Below are 13293 nucleotides of genomic sequence, written 5' to 3' on the forward strand. Positions count from 1 at the left end.
TATTGCTTTGGATCGAAAACGTCTGTTTGCAGAGCCTGACTCTGAAATTCCCTGAGCCTGGGAGAACAAACACAACCCTTCCCGGGGCCGTCTGAAAATCCCAGGGATCGGGTACAGTCGGGTGAAAAAGAAAAACAAAACAAAACAGCCAGTCCCGGCACCTTGCAGAAGACCTGGCGGTGGGAGCTGGGACGGGCGGCGACGGACTGTCGGGACAGAGACTGACATGCACGCGTACACCTGCCTAGCAGCCTTGAGAAGTCAGGTGGACACCTCCGGGGCCCTGGGAGGCGGAGCCCGACTCCCGCCTCGGGAGCGAGCGGGAGACCTTCCTCCACCCTCCCCCTCCTTCCGCGGCTGCCGAGCGTCCCCTTCCCCGCCACCCCCTCCCCCGGCCGGGGAACGCGGAAAAGGACCCTTGCCACTTTAAGTGACTCAGGAAGTGAAAGGAGGCCGCCGGCAGGGAAAGGGAAAGCGGAACCGGGGCGGCGGGGCCAGCGGCGCGGCGATCTCGCCGGGGCCAGCGCGAAGCAAGGCGGCGCGCGGCGCGGGGGCCGACGGGGGCGCGGGGCCGCCGCGCCGGAAGTGCCCGCGCCGGCGGAGGAAGCGCAGCGGACGCTGAGCGGCCGAGCCGGCGGGAAGGCCTCTCGCTCCTCGGCCCGGCAGGGTCTGGCCGGAGCGCCGGCGGCAGCGGCGCCGCGGCCCCAAGCCTGCCCCGAGACCCGGCGCGGCCAGTGCCCGGGACGGGACCCGGGCGGCGCGGAGGTCGGGAGGAAGCCGCGCGGAGCCCCGGCGCCGAGCTCCGAGGCCCAGCGGCCTGGGCCGCGTCACCGCAGCCACATGGCCTCGGGAGGGGGCGCGGCCTTCGAGGAGCTGCCGCACGACGGCACGTGTGACGAGTGCGAACCCGACGAGGCCCCGGGGGCCGAGGAAGTGTGCCGAGAGTGCGCCTTCTGCTACTGCCGCCGCCACGCCGAGGCGCACGGGCAGAAGTTCCCCAGCCACCACCTGACCCCGTACGTCCACGGCGCTGCCCAGGCCTGGACCGCCGGGGCCCCGGGGCGGGGCGACGCGAAGGAAGAAGCCGGGGCCAAGGTGGAGAATGAGCGGGATCTAGAGAGCGAGGTGGGGGAGGAGAGCGAGTCCGAGGAAGACAGTGAATCGGAAGAAGAGAGCGAGACGGAGGAGGAGAGTGAGGAGGAGAGCGATGAGGAGAGTGAAGAGGACAGTGAGGAGGAGATGGAGGACGAGCAAGAGAGCGAAGCAGAGGAAGACAACCAAGAAGGAGAATCCGAGGCGGAGGGAGAAACGGAGGCAGAAAGTGAGTTTGACCCAGAAATAGAGATGGAAGCGGAGAGAGTGGCCAAGAGGAAGTGTCCGGACCATGGGCTCGATTTGAGCACCTATTGCCAGGAAGATAAGCAGCTCATCTGTGTCCTGTGCCCTGTCATTGGGACTCACCAGGGCCACCAGCTCTCCACCCTCGACGAGGCCTTCGAAGAACTAAGAGTAAGTATTGGGCATTCAGAGCATGGACCTAGAGGTCAGGACACCTGGGTTTCAGCTCACGTGGCCTCCTCGTGGCCACATTTGCCTTCACCATGACCTTAAAAAGCTAGTGTAGTCACGTAATTGAGGCAGGGCTTACTTACCCTCTTTTGGGTTGAACTCCTTTGAGAATCAGTTGCAACTTCTGCACTCTGACTTGAGGAAAATATATGTACACACGAAGCCTAGTGTACGATTTCTGGAAAATTGCCAGCCTCTGGTCCCTGGATCCCAGTTAAAGCATTCTTTGGGAGTGTTGACCCCATAAGCCAATTCCCACAGCATCACCATTGTTGAGACTAGTGCCTGGACCCCGGTAAGGCAGTCTCTTTGCCTCCTTGAGAATATGGGAAACTGGGCCTCAGCCAGATGAACCCAAGCAGACGGTTCCTTTGAAGTGAAGAGGTGGTGGTTTCCATATTAAGGCCATGTGTGTCCCCGGTTTCTTTTAGGTTCTCCATGTGTGATGACTCTTTGGAAAGGAGGATGAGAGGTTGGAGACAAACTCAGAATGGGAATGGGAGTTCCTGTGTCCTCCCATTTCTGGCAGGAGGGCAGGACCTTTGTCTCTCTTGGACCTTGCTGAACTCCTAGAACAGTGTTTGGAAAGTCGTAGACATTAATAAATATTTTTTGGGCGAACAAATTTGCAAATGATTTGCCTTTTGTTTATGGTGTGGATGTTTGTAGTCAGTGAGAGAAATTGCTGGAGTTAACCAGGGAGGAAAGTTGGAGCAGAGTGACCAGTTTATTGGTGAATGTTGTCATAGTATGAGGACTTTTGTTTCCCTAAGCAACCTTGCAATTACTGGCACTGGGATAATAAATAGTTTGTTAACAATCTCAAAACAGGAGATTGTATTTAGTGGTAAAATACACAAATCGTATAAAATCATATGCACAGTCTAACAAAAAATTATAAAGCAAATTCTGATATACTCTCTACCCAGATTAAGACATAAAATATTAGTATCCATATTAAAGACCTCTGTTCTTCCCAATCATAACCATTTCCCTTCCCCATAGGAAACCATTTTCTGGGCTTCTGTGGTGATATTACCTTACTTAGCTTTATACTTTTATCGCATGTGTATGCATTCCTAAACTTACTTGAGCTTGACACAGTTGATGTCATATTGTGCGTTCTTGTGGGCTTTGCTTCATTTTTTTCAGCATTGTGTTTGTGAGATTCATCCAGTGAGTAGCTGTGGTTTGTTCATTTTCATTGTTGTATAGAGTTCCATTTTATGATTATGCCACAAGTGACCTATTCTGTCAGTGATGAGCATTCCATTTCCAGATTCTGAGGTTGCTCCCTATTATAAACAATATTGGTATAGGCATTCTTGTTCTTTTCTCCTGGCGAACATCTTCATACATTTAAATGAAATGTAAACCTAGGAATGAGATTGTTGGGTCACAGACGGTGCGTGCATATCTTAAATAGCACCAGATTTTGCCAACTGTTTTCCAAAGTGGTTGTACCAGTTTGCATTGCCATGAAGAGTGTATGAGAGTTCCTGTTACTCTGTTTCATCACCACCACTTGCTATTGGAGAATTAAAAAAAAAATTTTTTTTTAACATTTTTTTTAAGAGTTTATTTATTTGACAGATAGAGATCCCAAGTAGGCAGAGAGGCAGGCAGAGAGAGGGGGAAGCATGCTCCCTGCCGAGAAGAGAGCCCGATGTGGGCTCAATCCTAGGACCCTGGGATCATGACCTGAGCTGAAGGCAGAGGCTTTAACCCACTGAGCCACCCAGGCGCCCCGAGAATTAAAAATTTTTGTCAATTTTTTGTATATGTATATCTTCTTCTGGTTTAAATTTACATCCCTCTGGTTACTCAGGACTTTGTGTATCTTTTGAATCTCACCTTTTGTGAAGTGCTTCATTCAGGGTTTTTTGTTCATTTTTCTCTTAGATGGTTTGTCTTTCTCATTGACTTATTGAAGTTTATTCTGACTTCTTTGTTGTTTCTGTGAGTTGCAAATATCTTCTAGTGTGTGTGTGTGTGTGTGTTGTGCCTTGACTAGAAGCTCTTCATGTTAATGTAGTAGAATTTATCAATAATTCTTTATTGTTGGTGATTTTTCTGTCTTGTTCCACTTAGTATTGATTTTCCCATAGTGGAAATAGGGGCTCAATTTCATTTTTTCCCCTTACAGGTAGCCAATTGCCCTAGCAGCATTTATTGAAAAGCTTGTCTTTTCTACATGGATCTGCTGTGCACATGTCCATATGCCTGCGAATGTGTTTCTTGGGTCTTCTGTTCTGTACCACTGATCTGTTAGTGTATCTCTGTGTGAAAAACATGTTTTCTTGGTTACCATAGCTTTGTAACATGTCTTAATATCTGGTAGAGCAAGTCCTTCTATTTTGTTCTTCTAGAAGAGTGTCTCAGCCAGTCTTGGCCTTTTACATTTCTTAGGAGCATACTATAAATCTGTATTAAGAAAGCCTACAGAATGTTTTTTTGTATTGCCTTGAGTTTATAAACCAATATGTAGAGAATTAATACCATTCCAAGATAAAGTCTTCTCATATATTTAGGTCTAAATTGCCTCATGATAAAGTTTTGTCATTTCTTTTTTCTGAAGGAACTTGTACATCATTTTGAAATTTATTCCTGCATACTTAAAATTTTATAGTATTGTAAAAGAAATTAAAAACTTTTGTTTTCTAACTGTATATAGGAAAATGATTAACTTTTATGCATTGATTTTTGTGTTAAGATGTCTGCTAAATTCTCATAAATATTCTAATGTGTAGATTCGTTCTATATACATGATCATATTATCTGCAGAGAGGGACAGTTTCTGTTCTTTCCAATCCTTATATATGTTTTTTTCTTGCCCTACTTTAGATAGGACCTCTAGTATAATGTTGAATAGAAGAAGTGATAGTGGGTATTCTGACTTTGTTTTAACTGATGAATAATTTACAACATTTCACACTTAAGTGTGATAGTGGTTTGCTTTTTTTCACAGATATATTTCATCAGGTTAGGAAAATTCCCTTTAATCTTAGATTCGGAGTTTTTCTTTATTTTGAGTGGCTACTGAATTTTGTCAGGTGATTTTCTTGCATTTATTGGGGGTGTTCATTTGATTTTACTCTTTTACTAGGTTAATGTGGTGAATTATGTTAATTGATTTTTTTTTTCAGTATATTCCCATGTCTCAGAAGTCTGTAGTTCACCTTTGTCTTTTGCACCTGGTTATGTCCCCAACAACTATTAGTAACCACTTTTATTAGTTTTTTGCTCATCTTTCAAATGTTTCTTCTTGTTTTTGTATACAAGAACATGGGGTGGGTATGTGAAGGGTCTTATTTCCGTCCCTTTACATTACTGTATTTTATAATTAAAGCGGTTTTCATTTCTGGGATAAATGCAGCTTGGTCATGGTGAAGTATCTTCATGTTTTAAAATTTGGTTTATTAATAGCTTAGGATTTTTTTCATTTTTATTTATGGGAGAAATTAGCTTGTAACTTTCTTTTCTGTACTGCCTGTATGAGATTTTGCTATCAGGGTTATGTTGGCTTTGTAGTATGAGGCACAGTGTATTGCTTCTCACATAGTTTCTCTCTTTTAATGCTCTGGAAGTGTTTGTATAAGATTGATTGGTATGTTGTCTGGATCTGAAAAGAGAAAGAGATAATTTTGTTACTTTGTTTCCTATGGTATTTTTGATGATGAATTCAATTTCTTTAATGGTTGTAGGTCTGTCCAAGTTGTCTATTTTTCCTTAGGTCAGTTTTGATAAGTTACATTTTCCCAGAAGTTTGTCCATTTTTAACTTTTCATGTTTAACTTTTTAAATGTATTAGTATGATACATAATACAACCGTATTGTCTTACTATCTTTCTTTTTCATACTGTAGCTATCCTCTTTATTCTCGTAAGAACAGTAAGCCTGTTGGTCATAATCTGTCTTTGATAATTCCAGGATATGAAGACTTTGTAGGTCTCCTCTGCGGTTTGTTTTTTTTTAAAGATTTTATTTACTTGACAGAGAGAGAGAGAGATCATAAGTAGGCAGAGAGGCAGGCGGAGAGAGAGGGAGGGAGAAGCAGGCTCCCTGCTGAGCAGAGAGCCCAATGCGGGGCTTGATTTAGGACCCTGAGATCACGACCTGAGCCCAAGGCAGAGGCTTAACCCACTGAGCCACCTAGGCGCCCCTCTGCTGTTGTTTTTGATGGTATTTTTCATGTTTCTTCATTTCCTTTTGTGTTATGTTTGCACAGCTCTTCATTACCTTTGAAAAATTATTTGTGGGGATTTCCCAAGCCTTGGCATGAAGCTGTATTCTTCGAAAGAGGATTGAGTTTGCTTATGCTAAGGCCTGAGAGTACAAATTGTTTGGAACCCCCTTTAAACTAAATGAATTGTTTGAGATTTCACGGATCAGATTTTCAGGAGGTACCTGCCCAAGTTTACAACTTCTTAAAGATTTCATTTTCAGGGTGTTTGGGTGCTCATTCGCTCAGGTCATGATCCCAGGGTCCTGGGATCGAGCCCCGCATCAGGCTCCCTGCTCCACCGGATACCTGCTTCTCCCTCTTCCACTCCCCCTGCTTGTGTTCCCTCTCCCGCTGTGTCTCTCTCTGTCAAATAAATAAATAAAACCTAAAAAAAAAAAAAAAAAAGATTTCATTTTCATCCAGCCTTGCAGCTCCCCACCTCCCACTGTTCAGCTCTAAGGCAACACTCCCACAGTCCCCTTCAGAGGGTGAGATAGCGGCAAGTTTCGTTTGTCTTTACTCTAAGATTTTACCCTGGTAGGGGTGAGGGCATCCCAAGTCTATGTGAAGGGTCTCTTTTAAATGTCTTATTCTGAGGGCCCCTGGTCAGCTCAGTTGGTGGAGTATCTGACTCTTGATCTTAAGGTTGTGAGTTTGAGTCCTACATTGGGTGTAGACATTATTTAAAAAACAAATTTAAAAAAAAGTCTCATTCTGAGCATGCCATCAGCTTTGCTTTCTCTGACCTTCTCCCCTTCCACCTCACTGTGCACTCCCTGTGAAATGCATAGCACAGTTTAATGCAGATCAGTAATGTCCTCAGATCAAGAGCTGCTTCATGTACTCGTCTTCTTTTTTAAAATATTTATCTATATCGAGAGAGAGAGCACGCACAAACGAGAGAGAGGGAGAAGCCCTCTCCCCACTGAGCAATCGCCCCATGTGGCACTCGATCTCAGGACCCTGAGATCATGACCTGAGCTGAGGGTAGCTGCTCAGCCAACTGAGCCACCCAGACGCCCCTCCTGTACTATTACTGTGTCAACATTGAAACAGTATTGGTAACTAAACTATGGATATTATTAGAATTTCACCAGATCTTCCTCTAATAACTTCTGTACCAGGATCCTGTGGTCACATTACTTTTTTTGTTGTTGTTTTTTTGCCTTTGATGACCTTGATAGTTTGGAGGAGTGCTAGTCCGGTGTTGTGTAGAATGTCTCTTAGTTTGGATTTGTCTGATGTTTTCCTCATGGTGAAACTGAAAATGGGGTTTGGGGTGATACAAATTCTCTTTTTTGCTTTGCTTTTTTTACTTAGCAGTGTGTCTTGGAAATCACTCCATAGATATGTCTGTTTATTTATTTATCTATTTTTTTTACAGCTACAAATAACTCCATTGTACATCATTCGTTTTATTCTTAATTTATGATACTGTATTTTTCAACTCTAGAATGGTTATTTGGTTATTTTTTAAAGCTCTATTTCTTTGAATCTTTTGGGGTTTGGCTTTATGTTACATTTTCATGATTCTTTTCATGTCTCATAATTTTTCATCCAATACTACACATTGTGTTTAAAAGAACTGTAGACACTAGAGTACTATTTTCTTTTCTCCCCCTCAGAAAGGGTATGCTGTGTATTCTATTAGGCAGCTAGGATGAGAGGCTGATTATTTTGATCCAGTAATGATTGGTGCTTGATCAGAGCTTGGTTGCAGCTTTAATTAATTTCAGTTCATTCTGGTTTCAAATGTTTTGAGGCCAGTGTACGTTTGCTTATTGAAAGAGAGTAAGGCTCCTGGAATATTAGGAACCCGGCATGATGATGCTGAGGGACCAGGGTCTTTGTTACGTTGCATTCATTCAGCAAGTATTTATGGAGTATTGGCCAAGGGCATGGGAGCTTCTAGCACTTGGGATATAAGAGTGAGCAGAATGGAAAAAGTCCCTAGTTTTATTGGAGCTTACATTGTATTAGAAGGAAATAGAGAAAAATAAATTAGCAAATAAACATGTACAAGTGTTAAAAAGAAAAAAATGAAACAGTGCAGGGTTAGAAAGTGACAGAAAGTATCCTAGCTCTGCCACTTGCTTTTTGACATTGAGCAAGCTATATAACAGTTTGGCCTTATTCCCATATATCTGAAATGGATATGAAGTTATGAAATGAAACAGGATTTTCATGTGGATAAAATGATTTAGTTTGTGATGAGGCACTTGAACAACGCTTAACACATTGTAAGTTCTCAGTTACAATGTAAGTTAGCTGCTGTTTTTATTACTAATATGAGGAGTCTGGTTAAACATACTTTTTTAAAAAAGATTTTATTTCTCCATTTGACAGAGATCACAAGTAGGCAGAGAGGCAGGCAGAGAGAGAGGGGGAAGCGGGCTCCCCGCTGAGTAGAGAGCTCGAGGAGGAGGAGGATGGGAGCCTCGATCCCAGGACCCTGTGATTGTGACCTGAGTTGAAGGCAGAGGCTTAACCCACTAAGCCACCCAGGCGCCCCTAAACATACATGTTTAGATAACTTCATGCCTTACTGGGTTGTGAGTGGCTGGTATTGGTGGAGGAAGGCCAAACTGTTGCCAGATTTACTTAAAGTAAAGCAAACTTCAGAATGGACAGAGAACCAAGGTGACTGTATGGAAAGAGGGACCTGACGGCTGGGCCAAAAGAACCATGGTGAGCACTTTGAAAGGACAAAATTAACACTTAATCCTTGGAGTGACTTTTACTTTATTTTTTTAAGATTTTATTTATTTATTTGACAGAGAGTGGGAGAGCACAAGCAGGGCTGGCAGTGGGGAGAGAGAGGGAGAAGCGGACTCCCTGCTGAGCAGGAAGCCTGATGCAGGCCTCGATCTCAGGACCCTGGGATCGTGACCTAAGCCGGAGGCAGACACCTAACCATCTGAGCCACCCAGGCGCCCCGGAATGACTTTTAAAGTCCTGCCTCTCCTCCTGTGCTGTTATTTATTTATTCTTTGCTCTAGAGGATTCTGTCTCCAAGGATTTTGTGGATCCAGATTTGAACTAACATGTGTTCCAGCTTTATCATAGAAATAGAGTTATACAGCCCAAATTATGACCTCTCTTTGAGTTATATAACCTCCCATTCAGATATGCAGGTTTCTCTTACCATAATTTCTGTCTCTGAAAATGGGTCATTGGGTCTGACAAAGGAACTTGATCTGGCTTATGGATTTATTCATAAGAAAATTGTTATATTGTCAAGGGGATTTGCAGTCATAGCTACTTAATGAGTCATTTTTGTTGAACAATAAATGTGCAATTAGATGTTCTCAGAACTCTAGTAGTTTAAAAAAAAATTGAACTTAATCTACAATGAGAGAGGTATATTTTACATTGTAGCTTTGTTTATACACACACACACTTTTAAAGAACTCAAACGGAACACTATCTTACGAGATATGTTTTCTGTTTTTGTTCTATTCTGTTAAAAACTTCTAGATTCTCGCACTAAACTGATTATATTGCACATTAATGGGTATGTCCTGTGATTTGAAAAGTATTTGTCTTGTGCACTATAGAATCACGGAAGGAAAGGCGGAGTTATAAAATGGCTAAGGGACAAGTGGTCGGCAGAGTTCTCAGCAAATGCTTGTGAGCATCTGTGGAGCTCTTAACATGGCTCTATTATGGATAGATCTGAAGGGTTTGAAGCCACACCCTTTGCCCTCGAGTGTGCCTTTAAGATGGTTATTTGGGGAGAAGAATGTTTGGTTAAGGGCATGGGGAACAACTGCAGAGAAGAGCTAGTGAGGGAGCACTAGTAGCAGGGTGGTTAGAAGGAGCCAGGCATATGCTCCGAACAGCTGTGGCTCTAGGTATGTCAGTGCCGCATCCTGTAATGGTCCATGACTGGCTGTTTAGTCCGCTCGTAAGAAGCAGCTCTGGTAGGGGGGCAGAAGGTTGAAGGTCTGCCAAAATATGGCTATTTATATTATTTTTAATTGTCTGAAGGGTTGGGTTATCTTCTAATAAAACCATGAAGCACTGGCCACAGAATGTTTCTGTGTCTTATTTATTTGTTTAGAATAAGACAAACTAAGACTAAGGTAAAGGGAATGGCTTCCTGTCAGTTGGAGCAGCCCCGTATGGTTCTGTGAAAGATTTATGAGAGAGGCCTGCAGTTCTGGGATTGCTCATGTGAGTCCACCCTTCAAAATGTACTTCCTTAAGCTGTGATAAGTCTTGAAGTTAATACAGTGAAGAGGACAGAGAGGGCCTTAACTTTCACGGAGTTCACCCTCTAGCTGGGGAAAAAGAGAGGTAATTTGGGATGGTAGTGTGTCCTATGAAATCAGCAAGTTGTAGTAGTGAGGGAGTGAGTGGCAGGGCAGTGGCATAGCAGACTACATTTTGATGAGGTAGTCATGGAAAGCATCTCTGAGCGTATGATTTTGGGCAGAGACCTGAATTCATGAGATCTAGCAAAGATCTAGGAAAACTTCTTTTGCTTTGCTGTTGAGTACTGCTTACGCAAAGTTCAGTGATTCGTAGCAGAGACGAGTGCTTTGGTTCTTGCAACTTTTCATAAAAGGATAGTTGGCTCTTAAAGTGAAAAGAATAACACAATTCTAGGAATTGTAATGTTCTGTTAGCACAGGTGACAGTACTACCCTGTGGAGGGAGTATGAGCTTGTGGGGAGGGCCTGGAGGGCTTCTGCAAGATTAAACACAGGAGAAAAGCTGTCTCATTGTGCGCTGTTCAAGTATAGACTCTGTACAGTCTTCATTATTAAAGTTATACCTTGTAATCTAAAACTTAAGAAAAATTGTGGGAGGGACACTTGGGTGGCTCAGTCAGTTAAGCAGCTGCCTTTGGCTCAGGCCATGATCCCAGGGTCCTGGGATGGAGTCCCTCATTGGGCTCCTTGCTCAGCGTGGAGCCTGCTTCTCCCTCTCCCTCTGCCCCGGCTCAGGTACACTCTCTCCCCCGTCACTCTCTCTCTCTGTGTCAAATACATATATAAATAAAATTAAAAAAAAAAAAAATTCTGAGAGAAGAGTGGTTAAGGCAGAAAGAATAGTGAATGAGAAGTTTTTTTTTTTTTTTAAAGATTGTATTTATTTATTTGACAGACAGAGATCACAAGTAGGCAGAGAGGCATGTGGGGAGGGTGGGGAAGCAAGCTCCCCACTGAGCAGAGAGCCCAATGCGGGGCTTGATCCAGGACCCTGAGATCATGACCTGAGCCGAAGGCAGAGGCTTAACCCACTGAGCCACCCAGGCACCCTGTGAATGCAAAGGTTCTAAAGTGGAGGTGAACTCTGGGTATTGGAGGGGCAACAAAAAGGTCATTATGAAGTAGGGGGGAGTGAAAGAGAAGTAGGAGGTGAGGTCAGCAAAGTAAACGGTGTGTTTCTCACCTTGGTATCACATTTCTGAATAATCTGTGAAGGGTAATTCCGCAGAAAATACCTGTGACTGGCCCCATCCCTGCCCGTTAAATCAAAATCTCCGGGATTTATCAGGTATTTTGTAGAAGGTCCTTTTATTGAGATTCATCTTGTGTTCATCTCATGATTAGACTAGAGCTAGTGGTTTGTGGGAGGAAGACCACAGAGTTAAGGGTGCAGGCTATCAAGATCACTATCACGGTTGGTGTCTGGGAGCCGGAACAGATTAATAGCTCGCACTTATTATATATTACCTATGGGTAGGCACTGTTCTAAGCTCTTTATCGTAGTATTAATTTGATTCTCTTAACAATCCTAGAGGCCCATTATTTATTTTTATTTAAAGATTTATTTATGTGACAAAGAGAAAGCACGCATGTGAGCACGAGCTGGAGGGGCAAGAGGGAGAGGGAGAGAGAATGTCAAGCAGATTCCGCACTGAGTACAGAGCCAATGCAGGGCTTAGTTTTGCCATCATGACTTGAGCTGAAACCAAGAGTCAGACACTTAACCAGCTGTGCACCAAGGTGCCCTGAGGTACATTTTATTAGTATTTCTATTTTAAGGAGGAAGGAAACTGAGGCATAGGGAGATCACATAACTTTCCCAGGGTCATAGTTGGAAAGTGGCAGAGCTTAGCCAGGAGTCTTAACAGCTGACTCCTGAGAAAAGGTCCAAGCTTTTCCTTCTCTCTCCCCCAAGAATCCAGTGCTATCTTTTTCTCTTCCCGACCTCTTGATCAAAACAGAATGGGTTAATGGGGATTATATATTACTAGATTATTGCTTTTCAGGGTAAGGTTGCTGATGAGTAGTCTTACTATTCTTAAACCCCTCTGCAAATAAAAGACCGTGTGCCTGTGGCACCAGCTTTTCTTGACTACAGCCCACAATACAGAAGTTGCCCTGTCTATTCATTGGTTCACCTTTTCTCCTCCCTTGCATCTGACCCAAGATTGGGAAGCCAGGGGTGAATCTGTGTCAGTGCTCAGTGTGTCTTCTGCTTGAACTTAACAGTTCAGTCTGAGATGACCAGCTCAGTTTCATATTCCTGTCCCAGTTGGTTCTTTTACTATCCAGAGCCACAGTCTGCTCTTGTGTGGCAGGTGGGAGCACAGGTGCTCATGGACTCTCTGAAGAGAGGACAGAAGATATACAAGGAATGGGTGGAACAAAAGCTTTGGTCCTGATATGTGGGGTAGAGAGGAGAATGCGATAGGAAACACAGAACTCTGGCCCCGGGGGACTTAAATCCTTTGTATGTGTGTTTTATTTTTGGTTTTGGTTGTGTGTGTATCACTGTCATAGGGATCAAGCCAACATGGCATCAAAAAAAATATTAATATTGATGTCCTTTACAGATGTCACAAAATGAATGAAGAATTAAAAAAAAAAAATCCTTCAAATATGCTAAAGCCTCAATCCATACCCTAGGCCAGATAACCATATTCTTGTTGAACATTAATTATATATTAAACTCACTTCGGATGTGTTTAGCTAGTTTTTGATCAGGTAGCAGTGTAATCTGCTTTTAATTTCAATAGAGCGTTAGAGAAAATATTCATTTTAATGTTACAAGCTATATGGTTAATGTTCAAGACTGGTAGTTTAAGTTAATCTTATTTATCTGAATAATTTTTGAGCATTTGTCGTGCGTGAGCTGTGTGATGAATATGGAGAATAAAGAAAAGCTTTTGACATCAGGAAGCTTATAGTCTAATAGGAAAGATAGTCTTTTCAAGCGCTTATTTGTTTGTAAATAGAGGAGCAGTAAAAACATCAAGCTATGCGGGGCTCAAAGAAAAGAGAAATTAATTTCGGGTGAAAACATGGAATCAGGAAAGATTTTGTGGCAGGAATGGTATTCAAGGTGGACCAGATGGGTAGGATTTTACTAGGTAAATAGAAACTAGACTGTTAGATAGCCCTCCTGTGTTCTCATAGCAACAGCCTATACACATTCACTGTAGCATTAGTTACAGTATACTCTATCGATGTTATTTCTTTCCATGTCTAACATGGGTTATAAACTCTTCTGGGATCACTACTGTAATTTATCTTTATGTTCCC

At 43.2% G+C, this 13293-nt stretch overlaps 1 protein-coding gene across 4 annotated transcripts in view; it reads left to right on the top strand.

Annotated features, from left to right (window-relative positions):
- Window positions 1–840: 840 nt before the first annotated feature.
- Window positions 841–13293, top strand: part of TRIM44 (tripartite motif containing 44) — a 106319-nt gene continuing 93866 nt past the window's right edge. For all 4 annotated transcript variants that reach the window (XR_004288970.1, XR_004288969.1, XM_032356459.1 and 1 more), the window contains exon 1: window positions 841–1509. Coding sequence is in view for 2 of the 4 variants with exons in the window: in XM_032356459.1 (XP_032212350.1) it covers window positions 841–1509 (669 nt within the window). In the remaining 2 variants the exon portion in view is untranslated. The remainder of the gene's footprint in view (window positions 1510–13293) is intronic.

This window comes from Mustela erminea, chromosome 9 (genome assembly GCF_009829155.1).
Source record: "Mustela erminea isolate mMusErm1 chromosome 9, mMusErm1.Pri, whole genome shotgun sequence".
In the NCBI taxonomy this organism is placed as follows: Eukaryota; Metazoa; Chordata; class Mammalia; order Carnivora; family Mustelidae; genus Mustela; species Mustela erminea.